Source organism: Arvicola amphibius, chromosome 11 (genome assembly GCF_903992535.2).
Source record: "Arvicola amphibius chromosome 11, mArvAmp1.2, whole genome shotgun sequence".
NCBI classification, from domain to species: domain Eukaryota; kingdom Metazoa; phylum Chordata; class Mammalia; order Rodentia; family Cricetidae; genus Arvicola; species Arvicola amphibius.
Genome location: NC_052057.2, coordinates 100,448,966 through 100,471,085, shown reverse-complemented (window position 1 = coordinate 100,471,085; position 22,120 = coordinate 100,448,966). Strand labels below are relative to the sequence as shown.

Genomic DNA, 22,120 nt, shown 5'->3' with positions numbered 1-22,120 from the left:
TCAAATAAACTTTCCATATTGTGCATTAATAGAAATGCTAATGGTAACAGAAAACCCCCTTTACTCCCTAGAGGGAGGAGAGACCATCGAGTCAGAAGCACTTCTCTTGCTTTGGGTCCATGTAACAAATTCATCTCCTAGCTATGCAGTCTCATCAATTGCATGTGTCCCAGTACATTGTTTTTAAGTAGTGGTTGCCTATTTATTGCAGGCAAATCAATTACTACCTTATTTTCTTTATTACCTATTATATAAATATATTGTCATGTAACTATTTCAAAATAAACAATTAAATTCAGAATGTAAATGTTTTACTTTCTGTAAGCATTTTTTTTTTCTTTTTGAGACAAGGTCTTACTCTGTAGCCATGGCTGACCTGGAACAAAGAGTTCCTTCTGTTCATTTGCCTATGATTCCCAGGTGCTGAGATTAAAGGCATATGCCATAAGGTCCAGTGAAAGTATATTTTAATAGGTAACTTCAGAAAAAGAGGCTTCCTTGGATTATGCAGAGATCATATCTTCTTTTTGTTAAAGTTTTTCTTTTTTATTGAAAATATATTTTTTCATATGATATATTCTGATCATGCTTTCCTCTCCTCCAACTCCTCCCATATTTTATCTTTAGCCTTAGCATTTAACACATTTTGCCATTCTCTTTGCTCCTAGTTTGAGAGCTTATGAGACAAGTTGTATCATAACGTAGACATTTGTGCCCTTGTTACCTGATAGACCCCGGGTGTTCTGTTATTTAATGACTTGACAGCAGTCAGCACTGTTGCTCTGTCATTGTTTGTTCCACCATCACACAATTATAAATCTTACTGTTCTAATATAATTAAGTTCCACAGTTATTTTAGATTGGTCATAAATGTATATGGGAATACTCTTTTGGTGTTTATATATAGGAGATTTCTAAGTTTAAGATCTGTAACAAAAGACCGAGACAGGCTTATTTAATACAGTCTAAAGAAAGAAGCAGGGAAACATTATATTCTCCCTTTGCAGAGTTCTGTAGAAAGAAGTGGGTATGTCCCAAGTGGACCCCAACAAGGCCTGAGTTCAGATTTCTTGGAGTTTCTTTTTTCAGTAATGAGGATCCATTTTTTTCCTCCAGGCCTAGGATATTCTCAACCTTCCTGAGGCTGTGACTACTAACTAGTTTCCCATGTGCCGGTGACCCCCAAACCATATACTTATTTTGTTGCTACTTCATAACTCTAAGTTTGCTACTGTTGTGGATTGTTATGTAAATATGTGATATGCAGACTATCTGATATACAAACCCCAAAAGGGTCACGACCCACAAGTTGAGAACCGCTGCTCAAGCTAATGTGGGTCATACAGCCTACTTTAGGTCAGAGAATTTTTTTAAGGCTGGTTTGGGAGAAGGAAGAAGGGCAGAGAGACTTTCTGCATCTGTTTTCTTAAATGCCAGATAGAATCTAGTGTGCCTTGAGCTACGTCAGTAACAAGTGGTCACAGGAAGGAATCTACTCTTCCCAACTAACTTTGAAACATTTCTAAAATCAAATTGTTTAGATACTTGCAATCACTTAAGCTTGCTTTTAAGAGAGAATGATTTATCTATTGCTGGCAGTTGTAGTCAAGTTATTGGTTATAAACATCATGGTGACTTGGAGGCAAGCTTGGTGGTAGCCTTAGCCTTGTTTTAAGATGAGTGTGTAAACCTACAGTAGTGCTAGCATCAGCATGCCTATATATCGTTGAGTTATTGACGAATTACTAAAGTTTGAATTGTCACGTTGTGAGAACTGTGTCCGCGGTAGCATCCAGAGGCATGCCTGACTGTTATTTGACTAGAACATGACAATAGTTTTCACTCTCTGTGCTGCAGTGACTCCGTGAATGAATTCTCATATACGAACTCTGCTCTGAAAAGAGGATCCCCTGAGAATAATTAATACTCTCTAAAATAAGTGAAACTTTGCTACTTTGGTTTAAAATTTCATCGTGTCTCTGTGTTGCAGATGTTAGGCTAGATACTCTTTGACAAGGTAGAACTTAGATTCCACACTAAAGTGAAAGTGAAAACATCCTTTCTCTGACACTTAACATGGTGTCTTTTATCACAGAAGGGGAAGCAGTACAAGGCTTTACCTTCAGGTCTTCCTCCAGCCTTCCCCAGTCTCTCTCTTAGATGCATGTAGGCTCGAATCAGTGAACTTAGTTCTATAGTACTACTCTCAAAACAGCTGGATAAATTCATAATTTTCTTAGTTATTTACAAGCTATTTGGAGGTATTGGAATTCTTTGATCAATTTCTAGGCTCAGGAAGTTAAATATCTCTTATTTTATTGCCCTAATGAAGGTTAGGATAGCTAATAATCAATCAATTGGTAGATAATATTCTAAAAACAAATAGAGCCAACTTTATTAATTTGTTTTAGACTGCTTTTTATGAAAATGTTTTTAATTTTACATATTTAAATTTTTCAGGTAACTTCGATTTTTACACCTTTAACAGCTGAAATAACAAGTCTTGATTCAGAGAATATAGATGAAATTTTAAGTAAGTATCTTGTTTTTTAAAGTATATTTTCTTCTCTATAAATTTATAAATAAAATTTCAGTTATCTACAGTAATTAACAAACTGGCTTTCTTGCTCCTTTCACTGAGTTTACAAAAGCACTTTAGGTTTTGATTATTAGTAAAAGTTTTTTAAATGTGTGCCCTCTTTTCTGGATTGGAAGACTTTTAACTTTTGTTTATTTGTCCTGGTGTGGATCCATGCCTGACAGTGCATTGGGTCTGCAGGGCCTGCAGTTTCGGCCATACTCTGCTAAATACTGAGAGCCCGTTTTTATTAAGTGACTTATTCTCCAATCTCTTTTATACCATTGATCCAGTTAAGTTCATTAACTATTGTAATGAATGTATTGTTTACGGACTGTATGATTGTACATAGAATTAACTTGGGATATTCTGATTTTTGCAAATTCTAAAGGAAAGGTCAGTGCATGGTTGATATGATGGGTGATTACAAGACAGGAGATTTAAAAGTGTGTGCAGTGCCCTTAAATTCTTTCTTCTTTAAAAATCAAAACACCATGTCACTGTTTTGCATATGACCAAAACCGAAAGTATTAGAGATTAGAGGAATTAAAAGCTATTAATTGAGTAACATACTATTTTTCTGTTCATGGAGCTTTAAATGTCAAAAGAACCTATTCCCACCTCGTGAGCTCTCAATAGAATATCTATATACCAGGTATTGGAAAGACACCGAGGGCTTATTAATATTTGTGCTGTTTGGCCAGCTTCCTGGCAGAAGCTGCCAGACTGCACCTAATTTGCATTTTTGTAAGTTCCTGGGTGATGCTGTAGCATCTGGTCCAGAAACCAGCTTGTGAATCACAGCCTGAGTGAACAGGCAAGTGGAGCAAATGTTCAGAGTAAAGGGAGGAACTTGATGTGTACACTGTTCTCCTCCCTCTTACTGTCCAAATGCTGGAACATCATTGTGTATTAGTTTCATGAGTGCTGGAAGAATTTTAGTTTCTCTGTGTTGGTTTATTCAAAAGAAGCAGTACTCTGTCTTTTTTGATTTAACACATCCTAAGATGTGAATCTCAGTAGTGAGTTTTTTTTGTGACAGTATAAAGTGGGAAGGGACTGGGAAAATAGATTTTATAATGCTACAAGGTAGACTTCTTGGTGTTGTGAGGAGAAGCGCGGGCTGCGTCTCCTGCTGCCCGGCTAGCTTAACCCCTGAAATAACCACACAGAAATTGTATTAATTAAATCACTGCCTGGCCCATTATTTCTAGCCTCTTACTGGCTAACTCTCACATATTAGTTTAACCCATCTCCATTAACGTGTATCGCTTGACTGTGGCTTACCGGCATGAGTCTAACCAGCGTCCATCTCGGGCAGGAGAATCATGGCGTCTGCCACACTGCCCTTCTTCCTCCCAGCATTCCGTTCTCTTTTCCATGCCTACTAAGATCTTCCCTATCAAAAGGCCAAGGCAGTTTCTTTATTCAACCAATGAAAGCAGCACAAATACAGAATGACCTCCTACACCACTTTGAGGTTTTTTTGTTTGTTTGTTTTTGAGTGCAGAGTTTATTAGGAGAAGGGTAAGGGTGAGGAGAGAGAGAGGCGAAGACCTGCTTGCCTCTTCAGAACAGCAGGAAGAGACTACAAGGTAGACATCCGAGAGTGAGAAATGATTAACTGTTCCGCTCTCTTCAGCTGAAGACAGTTCTACTTGCAGAGCTGGTTCCCAATTACAGTGTGTATGGGATATTTAAAAATGAATTATTAAGCTGCAGACCATCCCACTTTATGAGAATGGATTGCTTGGAAGTTGACATGCCCAGTCAGAATTTTATTTCTTTTTTGCCTTATACTCATTTGAGACACAGTGAAAGTTTTTTTTTTTTTTTTTCTTATCAATGGAGGGCAAAGAGAAAGTGTTGTTATGTATAAGCCAACCCTACCCTTATGTGTGGCCATCTTGGTGAGAGGTTATTATTACTGTGGATCTTTATTTGTCCCTTTATAAACAGGAAAAGATCATGATGAGAATTATACAAGTAACTTTGGTTTGTTTTTCAATTTCAGGTAATGCTGATGTTGCTTTAGTAAATTTTTATGCTGACTGGTAAGTAATCTTGTTTTTAGTTCTAGATTTGGTCATTCCCCCTAACCCCCACCTCTTTTCTCCTATCCTTTCTTCCTTTTCTATTTTCCCTGCCCATGAGAAGGGGGCATAGGTTGGAAGTCAGGATTTAGGTATGACAAGTTTATAAAAATAATGTTGATATTTTCAACTTACACACTCTTCACCAGGAGACAGTAGTTCTTGCTCTGAGTCAGATCCTGTCTTCTGTGTTTACATGATACTCTGGGACCATTTTCTTGCCACTTCAGGTTGATTATTCCCTATCTGAAGTGCTTTGTCTCAGAAGGGATTTAGTTTTTGGAATATGTACATAGACTTTTAGCAGTTGAGTGCCTCTAAAGTCTGAACTGTTCCAAAATCTGAAACTGTTTATCATTTGCAATTTCAGACTTTCAGACTAGAGATGTTCAACTTAGATACTGTCTTTAAATCTGTTTGTATCCTCCCAAATAGACTTTCATAGTATTCCCAGAATCTAGACTATGATGTTTAAGTATGCTAAAGAATGTGTGGTGCAGATAGGAATGAGGAAGGATTAATTGAAGAGTGCTTTGAAACACTGGCATTATAGTTTTTAACCATTCCCTAAAAGGCTTTATTGCCTGCCCGCTGCCACCACCCTGCTTTGGGCTAGCTGTGGTCCTGCAGTTTCCTTGGTTCCCTGAGACCGTCTCCTCCCTGGGTTTTCTATGCCTCTACTTTTCCATATGACCACAGTATTCTCTGCAGTGTAAGTCAGAGTTTATATATTATGTATTTATATATTTTTATATTATGTATTTCCACAATACTCTGTAATATAAGGCTGATTTCTTCCCTACACTGCAAATTATTTGAGTTTACACTTTTATCTTAAACCTTCTGAATCTTTGGGTTAAAATTTAAGCCCCTTGCTTTGACCTAGAAGGCACCTCATGATTTGCTCGCTTGCATCCTTGCTTCTTTCTGCCCCCATATTCTGCTTGTCACACCAAACTTCTTTCAATTCGTGAAAGTGTGCACTCTATGCCACCCTCCTGCCCTCTTCCCGACCTGGGCGGCTCACTTCTTGTTTGCAAATACTTCTTTATTTGTTAATCGTCTTTCACGTAGTAGACTAGAGCGCTGCTTTCTTCCAGTCATCTTCATGTATCAGTGCTCCTAGCCTTCCGTCAACTCATATTAGGACAGTGTTCAGTGTGCAGCAATTCAGCACTTGACTATCATGGCAAAATTATATGCATTCCATAGAAGCTGAACTTTAAATTGTGGCCTGTGTCTGGGCTAGTAGCACGCAGTATATGCTCCCTCTGTGGTGGGCTGTGGTGGCAAGGTCTAGCTCCCAGCCAAACAGGTGATCATGAGGCAGAGAAACTGATCATCTGCACTGTGCATGTTTCTGAGCTGTGCTGTTCGAAGGGTGGGCATAGTTAATGCATTTTTGCCCTAAGATATTTTCAGTTCCCATTAGATTTCTTGGACTTAGCCCTTTTGTAAGTCAAGGAGATTCTGCATTTCTTGCAGCTCCAGTCTTACCCAGCTGTAGCCCTATACATGCTACAATCTAATTGGTGATTCCCAAATAACCATCTTTGTTCTGTGGAGATAGTTACCATAACTACTTTAAAATGTCATCTCCAGCACTTTTCAAAACACGTGACTCATAAGTACATAACAGTGTCTCTTGAAAGAGTGTGTGGATGCATGATATGGTATTTTAAAAACTTTAATAAAAAGTTGAAGATTCACAGGAAAATATCATGTATGTAAATGCTTAGTGGTAGCATTTCTCAAGGCAAATTAGGATTTAGTCATAAATTTTGGTAGAGATTATCTAGTCCAGTGTATTTCACAGGTAAGGAAACTCAGATTCAGAGGAGCAAAAGTACTTGCCCTGCCACCTGATCAGATGGTAGCACAGGGCAAACTAGAATGCAGTGCTCTTGAGTGAGGAATTCTGGTTGTCATGAGAAAGCAGAGCAGTACATGCAGATCTGAGTTGGAAATGTGGACTAGCAGCGGCCCTTTGAGAAAACATATACCTAAAGAATGTCTTTTACTGTTAATGATGAATCGGTGCTCTTTTTTTCAACTGAGGAAATTTGGGTAATTTGCTGATAAGCTTCCTGCATTTGCTTTCAAAGGCTAGACTCTATTCTCTCTGGAAGTTAGTTCTCTTGTGTAGCTAGCTACCTAGAAGCACTATAATACTGCAGAGAATAATAAACCTGAGTAGGTGGTGAGTAATGCTCTGTGTATTGTTCTAAGGCTCAGGGTTGTCTTGCAGCTAGGTATTGTGATTTCCATTTTAGTTTAGGGAAGCTGAGGTTCAGAAAGGCCATCTGGCTGGTAAGTGGTGGGTCTGGGAATTTAAACTCAGGTATGTCTAAATCTAAAGCTTATTTCTCTCCCACTAGGTCATACTAGTAAATGGCACCAAAGTGTCAGTTTGTTACCTCTGTGGTTGATTGGTTAAGGATTATTTAAGTTGTCAATTGAAGATTGTGTCAGAAGACCATGAAAGCCTTTTAGTGGCTCTTTTTCTTTTGTGGTGTGAATGTAGTGTTTACTTTCATACAAAGCTGCAGTAATAATACACCTTCCCCTTTAAACTTTTAGTACTCAAACAGATACTATTTTAAATATGAATCTGCTTTAAAACTTTACTGGACTGCCCAGAGAGGAGCTCTTGATGTGAGACTTCCCTTGCTCCAGAGCCAGAAGCCTTATATCTGTTCTCAAGTATTCCCCAGCTAAAATTCTCAGAACCACAAACCAAACCCTGTCTCTGCCTTCCCCTGCCCTCTGCCTAGTCTATTTTCAGAAAATTTTAATTACTCGCAGACCTTGGGTTCTGGCTGTTCTAGTTGTTGAATTTATCAGCTTGCTCATTTAACAGAGTCTATTGAACACTTATTAGAATATGTAGTTAAATAAGACCCGGTCCATGATGTCCACAGACTCTTCCTACCTATCCCAGACGGGAGATTTAAGATGCTAAAGAGGAAAGAACCACTTGAAAGCTGAGTCTGAAGATACAGGTTATGTCTCCTTGGTATATTCTAGGACATCTCCTTAGGAAGTCAGGTGAGTAGGCTAGAGAGAGAAACAGGAAGAAATAGGGAGGAGGTGTAAGGCTGCATCCTTTCACATAGTCTTCACTAAATTATTGCTAATATATGTAACTCACATGGATTAGAAGTTACGGGTTTCTTCAAGAAAATATCTTGGTATATAAGGGCTCTAAAAGCAATAGTAGCAATAATAGTGTTTTACATATCTTCCTCAATATCTTTTTCCATGAAATGTTCTTCTTCCTCTTGTGGTTGTATGTATATTTTATTTCTCCACCCCCTCTCAAACCCCAGTTAGGTTCCTTTAATCACCCACAATATGGATTTCTGAAGTTATTGGCCAAATGAGGGGCAGAGATGATTAGAAGTAACAATTTCCTGGAATATTGTGGATATTTTGCCCCACTTTTATAACCAGGTGGGAAAGGGGAAAATGTCAAGGAGTTTTTAGGAATTAGAACTTTTGCTGCTGGACATAGTATGCTTATATGTTTGTAGAGATAAAGGCCTATTTTAATGTATGAATATATTTTGAAGGGAAAATACTCATCTGCTATATATTCTTTTGAAAGAACTGTTTTTATTTAGTACATTAACTTGTGTCTGAAATTGATGGAGTAGTCAGCTGGGTTGACCTAGCATTTGCAATAAACTCAGAGTTTGTACAATAATATGGAAGGATGTTTATTGTTCAGATAAAGGTGATTTCTTCTGTAAACACTCAGATCTTAGCAGTTACAAGCCTAAGCAATGTAGGGTAGAGGGTATGTTGCAGGCTCACGTCATAACTTCTGTGAGAGATCTGTAGTTACGTTCACCAGAACATTGGCGAAACAACAAATCAACTTGATAGCTTATGCAATATTGCTTTAGAGAGTACCATCTCTGAATGCAAGTCGGTTTCCTCTCGTTCATTGACAGACATCAGAAGAAGCATGGTTAAATTGAATGTGTGATTGTCTCACAAGTTGTTTACTGTACATATACTAAACATCAATGAATGATAACTGAAGTAAGATGCTGTACCTTCTGCGTTTTCCTGCTAATTGGTGTGCTTGTTTGTGTGTAGGTGTCGTTTCAGCCAGATGTTGCATCCAATTTTTGAGGAAGCATCTGATGTCATTAAGGAAGAATATCCAGATAAAAATCAAGTAGTGTTTGCCAGAGTTGATTGTGATCAGCACTGTAAGTAACTAAATAGGAAGTCTGGAAGAAATGTCATATTCCCTTCTGCACATACAAAACCCCTTCCTTTTTTCCCCAAATGTCCTGCTTTAAATGAAGATAAAATCTTAAAAGTCTGGAACCTAGAATAAATTTCTAGTATTTTATCTTTTATGTCTTTTCAACAAAACTCCATTTTGTCTATATAAAAGATATTTATGCTTTTTTTTAATTAAAATGTAGCAGATCAAGTATATAGGTAGCAGCTAACTACATTTTCTACCAAAGCACATACTAAAATCAATAAATACAATTGAACTATAGTTTTGGAAGACAGATAGGGATTTTTATTACTCTTAGAAGCATGTAAAAATATCATAATAGTCAATTTAAATAAGACTATAAAATTATACAAAAATATGATATTCATTTCAAATAAGACAGTATCAGATTTTTGTGTTTCTGTTTATTTTAAGGATTCTGCTAAGACTGGCTTTGTGTTTAAAGTGTAATTAGCTGCAGTTACTATGATAATTTTTGAACTATTATAAAAACTTTGGTTAGTCTCTCTAAAAATCTATTTTCTTGCGTTTTGTTCGTCTCCGTGAAATGCACTCTGTAAAATCTCTGTGGTTTTTAATATGAGTAGCGGTGTTTTCTAAGTTGAACAGGTGAGCTAGCAGTTAGTGCTTCCGCCAAGTACCCTGCTCACTGTACTCCAGCCTTCCCTTCTCGGAGTGCCAAGCAGTTGAAATTGGTAGGTCTTGTGTTGGGGTCTTAGCTGCTTCGTCAGCTGCACTGGGAGTTTTTCAAGTCAACACTTTTTCTTTTTCTTGATGCTCCCGGTTGTAGAGACTTAACAGCTTACTAATCTCTATATGTGGTGCATTTGACAATTTCTAGAAGACAAACTACTCACTAAAAGCTTGTTTGCATTGAGTTCTTGGTAAGTTACTGTGTGTAAAGCTTTCTTCTGTTCTGCAAATTTCCTGTCCCTTATATTTGACCTGCTGATTACAGTTATTCTGCTCCTGAACACCTGCTCTCCCTGTGTGTATCTCTGTCTGTCTATCTGTCTGTCTGTCTGTCTCCCCCTCTTTCCCTCACTCTTTCTCCTTCTGTCTCTCTTCATTTTTCTGGGTAAAGAAACAGAATAAAGCGACTTAACCAGTGTTGTACAGCTTAGTGTATATTAAGCTGGAATTAGAACCCTGATCTGACCTAGAACACTGATCTGACCAATGCCTGCACAGAGCAGTTTTGTTCTTTCCTGTTTCAATCATAGAGCATTTTGAGGATTTTCTAGCACTGCTCAATGCCCAGAAGAATAGCATTTTCTAATGGCGTATCATTTCAAATTATTATAAGCCATTCTCCATATTTCTGTTTGTTAACTCACAGATGAATTGAATAAAGAAGACAATAAAAATTGCAGGTCCAGGCAGAGATGATGTCTGCACTGCTTTCTGGAGTACTTCCCTCCTGCCCTTTCACTGATAGAGAGCTTGGCATGCTTGGTGTGGGGTCAAAGTTCAGATCCTTCTATTCATTCTCTATTTAATTAGATGCTACAATGAGAATATGGGTTTCTGAGTTCCTCCTGGCACTAAATTTGAACCGCTGTACTTCCACACTTACAGTCATGGAGAATTGGTTATTTCTATCATTGACTCAGTTCTGTGCATCATTTATGGTATCTTTTAAACTAATTTATACAATAAATAAATCTCACTATTACAAGTTTCTTTTTATTGAGGAAAATAAAGGGAAATAGTTCAGATGTTGTTTTTAATCCATCATTGTGTACTAGCAAAAGTTATATCTGCAGTCTTAGGTGCTCCCTTTGCTCATTTGGGTAACTTTAACTTTTAAACAATGGTGGTATGAAGCTTATTGGTGATTTATTCACATTTTGTGATTTATTCACCTTTTTGGTGTTTCCCTTAATTCTTTAAGGTGTTCTGTACTCTTCCTAGTTTGTGTTGTAGAAGTTCTGAGCTGGATGAGCATTAGGAATTCTGTGGGCTGAGAAGTGCCTGTTCAAATCATTCTGCACTAGGCTTGCTTTCTGTAACAAGGCTATTATTAAGATATAACTGACATGTGGACCTCTGGTTTAATGGAATAGCTGTGTAAGCTTTGATGCGCTTACACCATGGTTTTATCTCCAAATCTGAGATTTTTATCATCCCTTCAAATTCTCACTGTGTCTTTCCCATACTTTCTACTTCACACCTTTTGGTCATTTCTAGAATTTTATGTAAGTGGAGCCATAGCATGTATGCTTCTTTTGTTTCTTTTGTTTTTAGCCTGGTTATTTTGAGATTACTCCATGTTGTGTGGTTATAAATATTTTTAAGAGTTTTTGCTGCCGGGTGGTGGTGGCGCACGCCTTTAATCCCAGCACTCGGGAGGCAGAGGCAGGTGGCTCTCTGAGTTCGAGGCCAGCCTGGTCTACAAGAGCTAGTTCCAAGACAGGCTCTAAAAAAGCTGCAGAGAAACCCTGTCTCGAAAAACCAAAAAAAAAAAAAAAAAAAAAAAAAAAAAAAAAAAAGAGTTTTTGCTGTCTCACTGTGTACCCCTGCTGGCCTTGAAGTGCTGGGTTGAAAGGCATGCACCATTATGCCTGGTTGATTTGTTTATAGTATTTAGTGACATTCTGTTGTAGGGTGATGGTACTGATTCTGAGAATTTTGATGTGCTCATACGACAGTTATACATCATTGATAAAATATCTATTCAAATTATATACATTTTGTTGGATTATTTTTCTGCTGCATTATGAGTTTATATGAGCATTAGTACTATTTACAAATATCTTCTCCCATTCTGCTAAGTGCCTTTTATTTTTAAAAAATTGGATAAAATACCTATAACATACAGCTGCCACCTGGACTGTGCTTCTGCGCAGCTCCAGTAGTGTTACATTTGTTTGCGTTGTTTTTACCCAGCTTCTAGATCTTTCATTGTCCTGTGAAACTAAAATGCTATAGCTATGAGATAGCTTCATCTCATTTCTCCTAACCCTCAGCCCATGAAAACTGCCATTCTAATTTCTGTTTCTAGAATTGGACCATTCTAGACACCCTGCTTAAGTGGAATCATACAATACCTTTGTGACTGGTGTATTTCACTTAGCACAATATCCTTAAGACTGGTTTCCTGTCAAGGCTTATGCTATAATTTCCTTTTTAAAGAGGAATATCCTAGTTTTTACTATAAGTATATAGCATTTATATAATAATAAAAGTTACATGAATCTAGTTTTGCAATATATCTTATTGTACTAAAGCTTAAAGAAATTCTTTTTGTTGGCTTATTCAAATTGCTAGAATCACTGCTTAGCATGCAGTCATTATTAAGGAGGAAAGGACTTGAACATAAGCCCTATGGTACTATAATTGACAACTGCTGAGTGACCAGTGGGCAGGCAGTGTATGTATGCAGTGTGGTGTGTTGGCTAAGGGAGACCTAGTGCACCAGTAGGAGGAGTAAGACATGAGATTTCATCATGCCACTTAGAACGTGTTCAGTTTAATAGTTCAGTTTATTTCTGGAATTTTTATATAGTATTTTTGGCTGCAGTTGACTATGAATGTGAAACTATTATATACCTCATTTTGTTTATTCATCATTTAATAGTACATAAGTGTTTCAGTTTGTCCATATCCTTGTTAATGGTATATATTATGTACAAAGCTTTATGTGTATTAAATATTTGAAAATACCAGTCATCTCAAAGATGATATGGTTGATTTATATTGCCTAAAGTTTAGTGATGTTGAGTATCTAAAATATGCTTGTTATTGGAAAAAATGTTCTCCTTTTCTTAAAAATCAGTTTTTGTCATCTTTCTGTTACTAAGTGGCTAGAGCTCTTTATATATTCTAAATATTCTTCCTTTATCTCACACACATGGCTTTCAAATATTTCTCTCACTTTGCAGGTTGTCTTTTTTATTTATTAAGGGTTGTGTCTTAATGCATGTTTTTTTTTAAATCTTGTACAATTCGTCTGTTTTTGTATTTGTCGCCCATATTTTAGGTGTCATAGCTAAGAAATCATAGTGAATCCAATGTCAGTAAGATCTCCTATATTTTAATAGCTTTCCAGTCTTAGGTCTTACTTAGTGTTTGGTACTTTTTAACTTAATTTGTATGTATAGATTAAGGTAAGAGTATAACTTTATTTTTATATGTGTAAAATATCCAGGCTATTTGGAACCATTTGTTGAAGAGACTGTTCCCCCAATTAGATGATATTGACATTCTTATAGAACAACAGGTGTCTGTGATTGTTTATGTCCAAGTTCTCTATTCTGTTAGATAGTTTTATGATGGCTCTGTGATAGCATTTGAATTATGGAAGTGGGAGATTTCAGCTTTGTGCAGGGTTGTCTTTTGTTTTTATTTTCAGTTTTGTATTACACTTACTCATTTTTTTTTTAATTGTACATGCCACGGCATGCATGTTGAGATCAGAGAACAACTTGGGACAATCAGTTCTCTCCTTCTACTATGTGAGACCTGTGGATCAAACTCAAGTTGTCAGGCTTGGTTACAATGACCTTTATCTTGCTGCCCCCTCCCTTTACATGTTTAAAAGTAAAATGTAATTACTTCAGTCTCCCCTCCCTCTCCACCCTCAGTCCCTCTCATGTACCACCACCGCTTCTTCATGGCCTTTTAAAAATTATTATTATTACCTATGTATATGCATAAATATATAGATACAACCTGCTGAATCTGTTTAGTGTTCCTTGTATATATATGATTACAGGATTGATCCTTTGGTGTTGGATAACCAATTAGGAGACTCATCTCTGAGGAAGACTGATTTTCCTTCTCTTATCTTTTGTTAATTGCCTCAGGGGCTGGTTCTTTGAACAGTCTCCTTTCCTTTAGCACTTATTGATGTTGTATTAGGTGTTGTTTAGGCATCCACTGAGGAATGAGATATGGCTTCCTTGTTGTTTCTAAGAGACCTGCTTTCACAGCAGGCCTCCTGGTCCTTTGGCCCTTACCATCTTTCTGCCCTCTCTTCTACAGTGTCCTCTGAGCTTTGGTTGCAAGGGTTGTGTTGTAACTACATCCGTTGCCCTTTGGTTTTTTTGTTTTGCTTTTATTTGCTTGCTTGCTTGCTTACTTGCTTGCTTGTTTGAGAGAGGTCTTACTAAGTAGCCCAGACTACCTTGGGGCTTAATATATAGCTGAAGCTAACCTGGAACTTGTAATCATCTTACTGCAATCTCCAAGTGCTGGAATTTCAGAACTGTGGCACCACATCTACCTTAAATGTCTTAAGTGTCTTTTTTAGATTTATTTTATTTTATGTGTGAATCTTTAGCTTGCTTGTATGTATGGTATGTATGTATTTATGTCCAGCATGCATGTGCACAGTCCCTGCAGAGTTCAGAAGAGGGAGTCAGATTCTTGGAACTGTAGTTAGGGCTGTCTGTAGGCCACCATATAAGTACTCAAGTCCTTTACAAGAGGAATAAGTACTCTTAACCACTGAACCACCTTTCTGGTTCCATGTTTTTAATTTTGATGAAGTTCTTACTATTAATGCATCATAGCTTGGATTTTGTATTCATGCAGATGTTGCAAAATTACTTTGCCTTGTTTTCTTCTATAAAGTTCATAGTATGAAGGTTTCTTTCTATGCCCATTGTTCATTTATAATTAGTTATTACTTGTAGAACAATACATGGGCTAAAGTGGGTGGGTGGTTGTCAAACAGATGTGTAATTACGTGTTGGTGAAAAATCTTTCCCTTTTCTCTGATTGCCTTTGCATCTTTGTTGAAATAGAGCCATAGGCCCTGTACTTACGACTCTGTTTCTGCTCTTTTTTGTATTGTTGATCTAGTGGCTGTTCGTTGCATATTTTGTGGATTTTTGTAGCTTATAGAGGATCTTGTAAACAAGTAGTGTAAATCTTCCAACTTTGTGCTTTTTTCTCAGAGTGCCCTTGTCTGTTTTAGTGGTGTTATATTTCCATTTGACGCCTGGCCAGAATTCTAATTAGAGTTCACTTTATTGGGACCAGTTTGGGGAGAATTATTATTTTAGTAATCTTAAATCTTTTAATCTGTAAACATTCTTAATTTTACCATGTATTTAGATATTTCCAGTTTCAGCAATATTTTTTCATTTTACATATACTATTTTCTGATACTCTTATGAACTCTATTAGTATATTTTATTTTGAGATGTGTCTGTGTGTTTTCCTTAACTCTTTGTGCTCTACCATCAGCATTTTATATTACTTTACTGTCAGACCTTGGAGGCTACTACTGGAGCTCCCCTCGATGCACTCTTCCATATTTACCAGTTCTTCCACGTCTTTTTTCTCATCCAGCTGTCATATTTACTTGTCAGGTCTTGGGTCTTTCTGATCATCTTTTTATCTTTATTTTTAGAACCTAGGCTATTATAAGTAATATTGGTCACATAATTTGTAGAATATTTTTCTTTTTTTAGGTACAGAGTTACTTATAGAAATTTTGAAACAGTATACATTGAAAACATGTAAGATATTGAAGTGTCTTACAAATGGCATTAAAGTGTCTTCAATAAAGGTTCATTTATAAATACTAAGTGTGTCTGTGGTCATTGTTCTAAGTGCACTTATTCTGCTTTTAATAGTAATTTCCCCAAGACAGAGCATCACAGACGACACAGTGGTGCATCCCACAGGTTTACATCCCTCGCTGAGTTTCCACCACCTGGAGCTGTAGAATATTTGTCAGTTTGGATTTGTCTAGGCTTCCCCAACCCCCAGGCTTTGTATTCTTAACTATGTCTTACTTTTTGTAACTGTTAAAAAAGGCTTTGGCTTTTAAATTTTAATTTGTGTTTATTGTTGTTTTAATATGAAATTAACATTTGTACATTGCTCTGTGTGTTGGATTTTAATTCCAGTTTTACAGTTATATATATATACATATACATATATACATGTATATATGTATACATATATGCATATATATATATATAGTTTATATTGTATGACTTTCTAGTGAAAATGATTGTGCTCTGCACAAATAAAGTCAGTTTTCTTCCTGTGGTTAGTATTTCTTTACCATAGTCTGTCCAGACAAGTGCGTATACTTGTTGCTTCCAGATTAACTTTGTTGGGGTCAGAGGATCCGTTTCCTGTCAAGGATACAAGGTTGCTTGAAAATCAAGCTATCATCCTGACTCCGTGTCTTGTTCTATTAGTCACCTGTCGGGTGTTGTGGCAGTCAGCTCTGGGCTGTCTGCTGCCTCAAGTGCTTCACTCAGACCGCTCATCCAGAGTCACGTGGTTCATGTTAGAGCAGTTCCTATGAAAACTTTCTAATTAAATTAATTGGTGAGTGTATTCACTGAGTGCTTATGTGGATCTCGGCTTATTCTTACATAAATTACCCCACCTATGGCTATCACAATCTTTTGAATTGGCTAATAGTATTTATTCCACAAAAACTTACAGACCTATTCTCTGTGATGACATGTGATATAGGTCCTAGAGATATGGCAGCAAACTGAACATAGAGCTGAACACACAATAACTTCTCTGAAGAGGAGGCATTAAATATTGCAATACGTTATATTAATAAGTATACCTTACCATGATGGGATGGGGCTTCTTCTCTGGGGATATGACACAGATAAGAAGAAAGATTAGTACTTTTGTTGAAGCTCAAACTGTGGTGTGATAAGCATGCATAAAAGTGAGATCTCTCTGAGCCACAATCTTGCATAGTCCCCTGGGGAGAAAGTTTTGTAAATGCTATGTTAGAGTTTTTCATCAGTCCTCTTTAAGAGCTAATGGTGGTGAAACCGTACAGTCGAAAAACAGCAGAATTCAATATAAACACGTAATGGCACTTTAAAAGTAAAGCATCAATGAGCATTTTAAAGAAGTCCCTGTGGGTCCCTTTGGGAGGGACAGCACCTCTTTGTCTCTCTAAACAGGTTGAGAAGTCTTCTCTTAATACCGTTTGGTTGGTTTTCTGGAGTCTTCATCTCAGTGCACATTTCTAGGAGCCGCTTACTTGGTTTGCTGCCTGTATTTCCTTCCGCCTCCTCTCCCACCCACTGGCAGCTCAGGCAGCTCTGCTCTTCCTTTACCTCACGTCTTCATATGCCCTTCTGAGTAAGGATCTTGTATGGAAGGTTCACTTGGGGTGGAGTAGGAAAGAAACCAGTTCCACCCGGTCAGTACTTGTGTTTCAGGGTGTGAACTGCACATAGCCTTTGTTCATCGCCCCTCTGTTCTCCTCATTGCACAGCTGAGAGGAGTAGATGAAGCTGGAATAGTGTCAGTACACTCACCAGCTCTTTACATTTTATTGAAATCCCAAGTACAGCTTGCATTTCACCTCTAGTTCCTAAAACTCTCCATTTGCTATACTCATTATAGGGAATGGACAGACTATCAGAGAACAGGGAAAGAAAAGGGAAAATGAAGTCATGGCTGCAGAAAAAGAGAGAAATTAACCTCAGTCCCAGCAGTTTCTGTCCCCATGCTTGACAGAAGAGCAGGTGTCCTCACTGGTCCTGCAGAAGAGCAGGATGTCAGTTTGTGTTTTTGCTGTCGTTCTGGCAGTTACCTTCTCAGTCTGGAGGACTTGGGAAAACTACTTCTTTGATCAGGATATATGCTAATTTTTTACTTTTTTTTTTATTTAGTAAAAATTTCCACCACCTCCCCGCCTCCCATTTTTCCCCTCCCTCCTCCACTCTCCCTCCCTCTCCTGTCCAGAGAGCTGTAAGGGTTTCCTGCCCTATGGGAAGTCCAAGTTCCTCCCCACTCCATCCAGGTCTAGGAAGATGAGCATCCAAACAGGCCAGGCCCCCCCAAAGCCAGTATGTGTAGTAGAGTCCAAATCCCGTGTCATTGTCCTTGGCTTCTCAGCAGCCCTCATTGTCCGCCATGTTCAGGGAGACCGGTTTTATCTCCTGCTTTTTCAGTCCCAGACCAGCTGGGCTTGGTAAACTCCGAATAGATCAGCCCCACCATCTCAGTGGGTGGGAGCACTCCTCGCAGTCCAGACTTCCTTGCTCATGTTTTCCCTCCTTCTGCTCCTCATTTGGACCTTGGGCGCTCAGTTCGGTGCACCAATGTGTGGCTCTGTCTTTATCTCCATCCATCGCCAGATGAAGATTCCCTCACGGTCCTGACTTTCTTTCTCATGTTCTCCCTCCTTCTGCTCCTTGTCAGGACCTTGGGAACTCAGTCCGGTGCTCCAATGTGGGGCTCTGTCTCTAGCTCCATCCATTGCCGGGTGATATGCAAGATAATCATCAGTATGGCTATAGAATCTGGCCTTTTCCGACTCCCTCTCCTCAGCTGCCCATGGAACTAGATAGGGGCATCTCACCGGATACCTGGGAACCCCTCTAGAGTCAAGTCTCTTAATAATTCTAAGATGGCTCCCTTAATTAGGATATATGCTTCCCTGCTCCCATATCCACCCTTCCTATATCCCAAGCGTCCCATTCCCCCAAGCTCTCCCTATCCTCCCCTTCACACTTTGCTCTCCCCATCTCCCCTTGCCCCCAAGCCATCCCACCCCCAAGTTCCCAATTTTTGCCCGGCAAACTTGTCTGCTTCCAATATCCAGGAGGATAACTATATGTTTTTCTTTGGTTTCACCTTCTTATTGTCTTCTCAAGGATCACGAATTATAGGCTCGATGTCCTTTATTTATGGCTAAAAACCGATTATGAGTGAGTACATCCCATGTTCATCTTTTTGGGTCTGGGTTACCTCACTCAGAATGGTGTTTTCTATTTCCATCCATTTGCATGCAAAATTCAAGATGTCATTGTTTTTTACTGCTGAGTAGTACTCTAATATGTATATATTCCACAGTTTCTTCATCCATTCTTCCACTGAAGGGCATCTAGGTTGTTTCCAGGTTCTGGCTATTCCGTCCCAGACTTCAAACTCTATTACAGAGCTACAGTATTGAAAACAGCTTGGTATTGGCATAAAAACAGAGAAGTCGACCAATGGAATCGAATAGAAGACCCGGATCTTAACCCACAAACCTATGAACACCTGATTTTTGATAAAGGAGCCAAAAGTACACAATGGAAGAAAGAGGACATCTTCAACAAATGGTGCTGGCATAACTGGATGTCAACCTGTAGAAGAATGAAAGTAGATCCATATCTATCACCATGCACAAAACTCAAGTCCAAATGGATTAAAGACCTCAATATTAATCGGAACACACTGAGCCTGATAGAGGAGAAAGTGGGAATTACTCTACAACATATGGGCACAGGAGACTGTTTCCTACGTATAACCCCAGCAGCACAGACATTAAGGGCAACATTGAATAAATGGGACCTCCTGAAGCTGAGCAGCTTCTGTAAAGCAGAGGACACTGTCACTAAGACACAAAGGCAGCCCACTGACTGGGAAAAGATCTTCACCAACCCTGCAACTGACAAGGGTCTGATCTCTAAAATATATAAGGAACTCAAGAGACTAGACTTAAATGCTAATTAACCCATTTAAAAAATGGGGCTCTGAACTGAACAGAATTCTCAACAGAAGAAATCCAATTGGACAAAAGACATTTAAGGTCATGCTCAACCTCCTTAGCTATCAGGGAAATGCAAATCAAAACAACTTTGAGATACCATCTTACACCTGTCAGATTGGGTAAAATCAAAAACACCAATTATAGCCTTTGCTGGAGAGGTTGTGGGGCAAGAGGTACACTCATCCATTACTGGTGGGAATGCACACTTGTGCAACCACTTTGGAAAGCAGTGTGACGGTTTCTCAGGAAATTCGGGATCAACCTACCCCAGGACCCAGCAATTCCACTCTTGGGAATATACCCAAGAGATGCCGAATCTTAGCTTCTTAAGCTGTAACAAGTGACTACAAACTGGAATATGTGTATGCTATGTGTTAGGGATGGTAAGGTTCTTCTAAGAGTTTGACCCATGGAAACAGAAGTAGTATTGGAAGTAGTCACATTAGTAATGGTGATAACAATGACAATAATAAAGTATAAGGCCAGGTGTGGTGGCATTTACATTGAACCTCAGCATTTGGGAGGCAAAGGCAAGTGAATCTCTGTGGGTTCAAGGCTAGTTTGGTCTACATCAAGAATTCCAGGCCAGCCTAGAATGTATAGTGAAACATTGTCTGAATCAATCAATAAATGAAATAAAATGTGAGCCCTGCAAGAGGATGAACCTTATCTCTGTAGTGGTCTTTCCCAGCACTGATACCTAGAGGGTATAGTTGTTCACTTGTAGTTATTGAAAAATGAGTAGATAATTGACTGCCTACCAGTAGCTGGTGTCTAACAGGTACATTGTTTAATATTTTAGATTATTTCAGTTCACCCAGCAGTACATTGGAGTATTTTCTTCTGTATTTCTCCAACTCTAAGTCATCATTGATTATAAGGAACAATTTTATCTCCACATGCAGAAATTAGTTTGTGCTTTACATGAAGGAAGATTCACTCAGAATCTCTTGTGCCTCATTTGTCAGCAGAGTTGGCTTTTACGTTTCCATGCATTGACTGGCTCTACACATTGAGAGTATTGCCGGCCCTCTTGATTAAGGAATTTTCACTCTGCTCTTTCTGCAAGTTTCTGCAAGGTGCTGCAACTCAGTCTTTAAGTATTATGTTAGCACTTTCCTATTTGACCAACCTGAGAATTTGCTTTGTTTTTCAATTGAAATATGTCACTACTAGTTAAATAGATTTTATTCAGAGTCAGCAAGATAGACTCTGAATCCAAAATATCAATGGTGATTTTTCTATAGAGGCTAGTAATGGTTAATAGTGGTGGCTGGATTGCAAGTGATTCTGTTTGTTTTCCAAAGGTTTTTGTCATTCGTGCATACTTTATACATGCATATGTGTACATGTATGCACATACTTTAAACATACCCTTGCCTCCACCGTGGAATATGATCACACCACCTAGAGTATCCTTGTTTGAGAGTGTGGGAATAGAATTAATTATTCTGATGAAAATGCTGCCTTTAATCTGGAAGGTCAGTCTGCCCCTGGTAGGATCAGGTTCTCTGCTGACCTCCAGTGGCTAGAGTCTGTATGGCATTAAGAGTTTGCACTCATGTGTGTTGGTCAGTGCAGAACCATCCAACCTCCTGTTAGCATTTCTTGGAAAGTTCTTGAATTAGACAATATGCTACCATATAACTGAGTTACTCTTACCAGTCCATCTTCCAATGCTACTCAAACCTTGCTTATTTGAAGTCAAGAAACTTTTATTAGAGGTGAACATAAATCCTACATAAAGAGCACAAAAATATAAATGGCTCATGTGAATAGGACAGAGTTTTGTTGGAAAAAGCAACTATAAAGAAAGCAGTCACTTAGAACCCATGCACCACTGTCAGTGGTCCTTAGCCGCCACAGAGAATGGACTGGAAATCGTTTGAGTCCTGCTAGCTTTCTGCATTACTCAGGGGATCCTGAGCTCTAAGGAAGCTTCAAGTCAAAGTCATTTTTAATGTCATCTGTTCAGTGTTTTATTTTGGTGGTGTGGCTTGGGAGAGAATGTCTGTTTTAAGGGAGCGTGGCTTAAGAATAGGAAGAGGTATGGAAACAGCAGTAGTTTTTGAATAGTGATAACTTCCTGTTGAAAGCATGTGCCTTCTTGGACTGATAATAATAGTGGGCCATGGATGAGACAAGAGCATGACACAGTTTCTCCATTTGGAGCCCTATTGGGTGTTTGTGAAGCAGGAAGGAAGAGTCCATTAAAGCAAAGTTAGTAACCATTGAAACATAGTACATGTTAATTTTCCGGTCAGGACACTGTTAACCTCCTGGAATTTCCAATTCCTCTGACATCCATTTTAACATTTGATCTATCCAGGTAATTTTTAAAAACCATTTATTATATCACTTAAGTCATTCTTTGTTACATTGCCAAAATGTCATGCTATAATTATCTTAAAATCACTTTTTGCCAAAGCTTATAAAAAGTTACCTTTACGTCTGAAATTTTCAATCAATGTAATTTTAAAGGTTTTGCTTCTTAATAATTAAAAGTTATCTCTCTCATGATGTTGTTCGAATTTGTTGACCAGTCTCCTAATAGTCTTCAGATACTAGCTTTTCTCTTCATAACCGGATTGTTAAGGCAGCCCAACAGTTCTAATGACTGGGTATGGAAACGGGCTCTTGCCGCCTGTACCAGTCCTGCAGTGCTTCTTACAATGATCTCTTACTGCTAGGTGAGTGTTTCC

General features: G+C 38.3%; 1 protein-coding gene across 1 annotated transcript in view; it reads left to right on the top strand.

The window, feature by feature from the left end:
- The window catches only part of Erp44 (endoplasmic reticulum protein 44), an 86,954-nt gene that overhangs the window by 29,939 nt on the left and 34,895 nt on the right, over positions 1-22,120 (top strand). Inside the window, exons 2-4 of the mRNA XM_038348418.2 lie at positions 2,461-2,533; positions 4,593-4,632; positions 8,776-8,891. Coding sequence (XP_038204346.1) covers positions 2,461-2,533; positions 4,593-4,632; positions 8,776-8,891 — 229 coding nt within the window. The remainder of the gene's footprint in view (positions 1-2,460; positions 2,534-4,592; positions 4,633-8,775; positions 8,892-22,120) is intronic.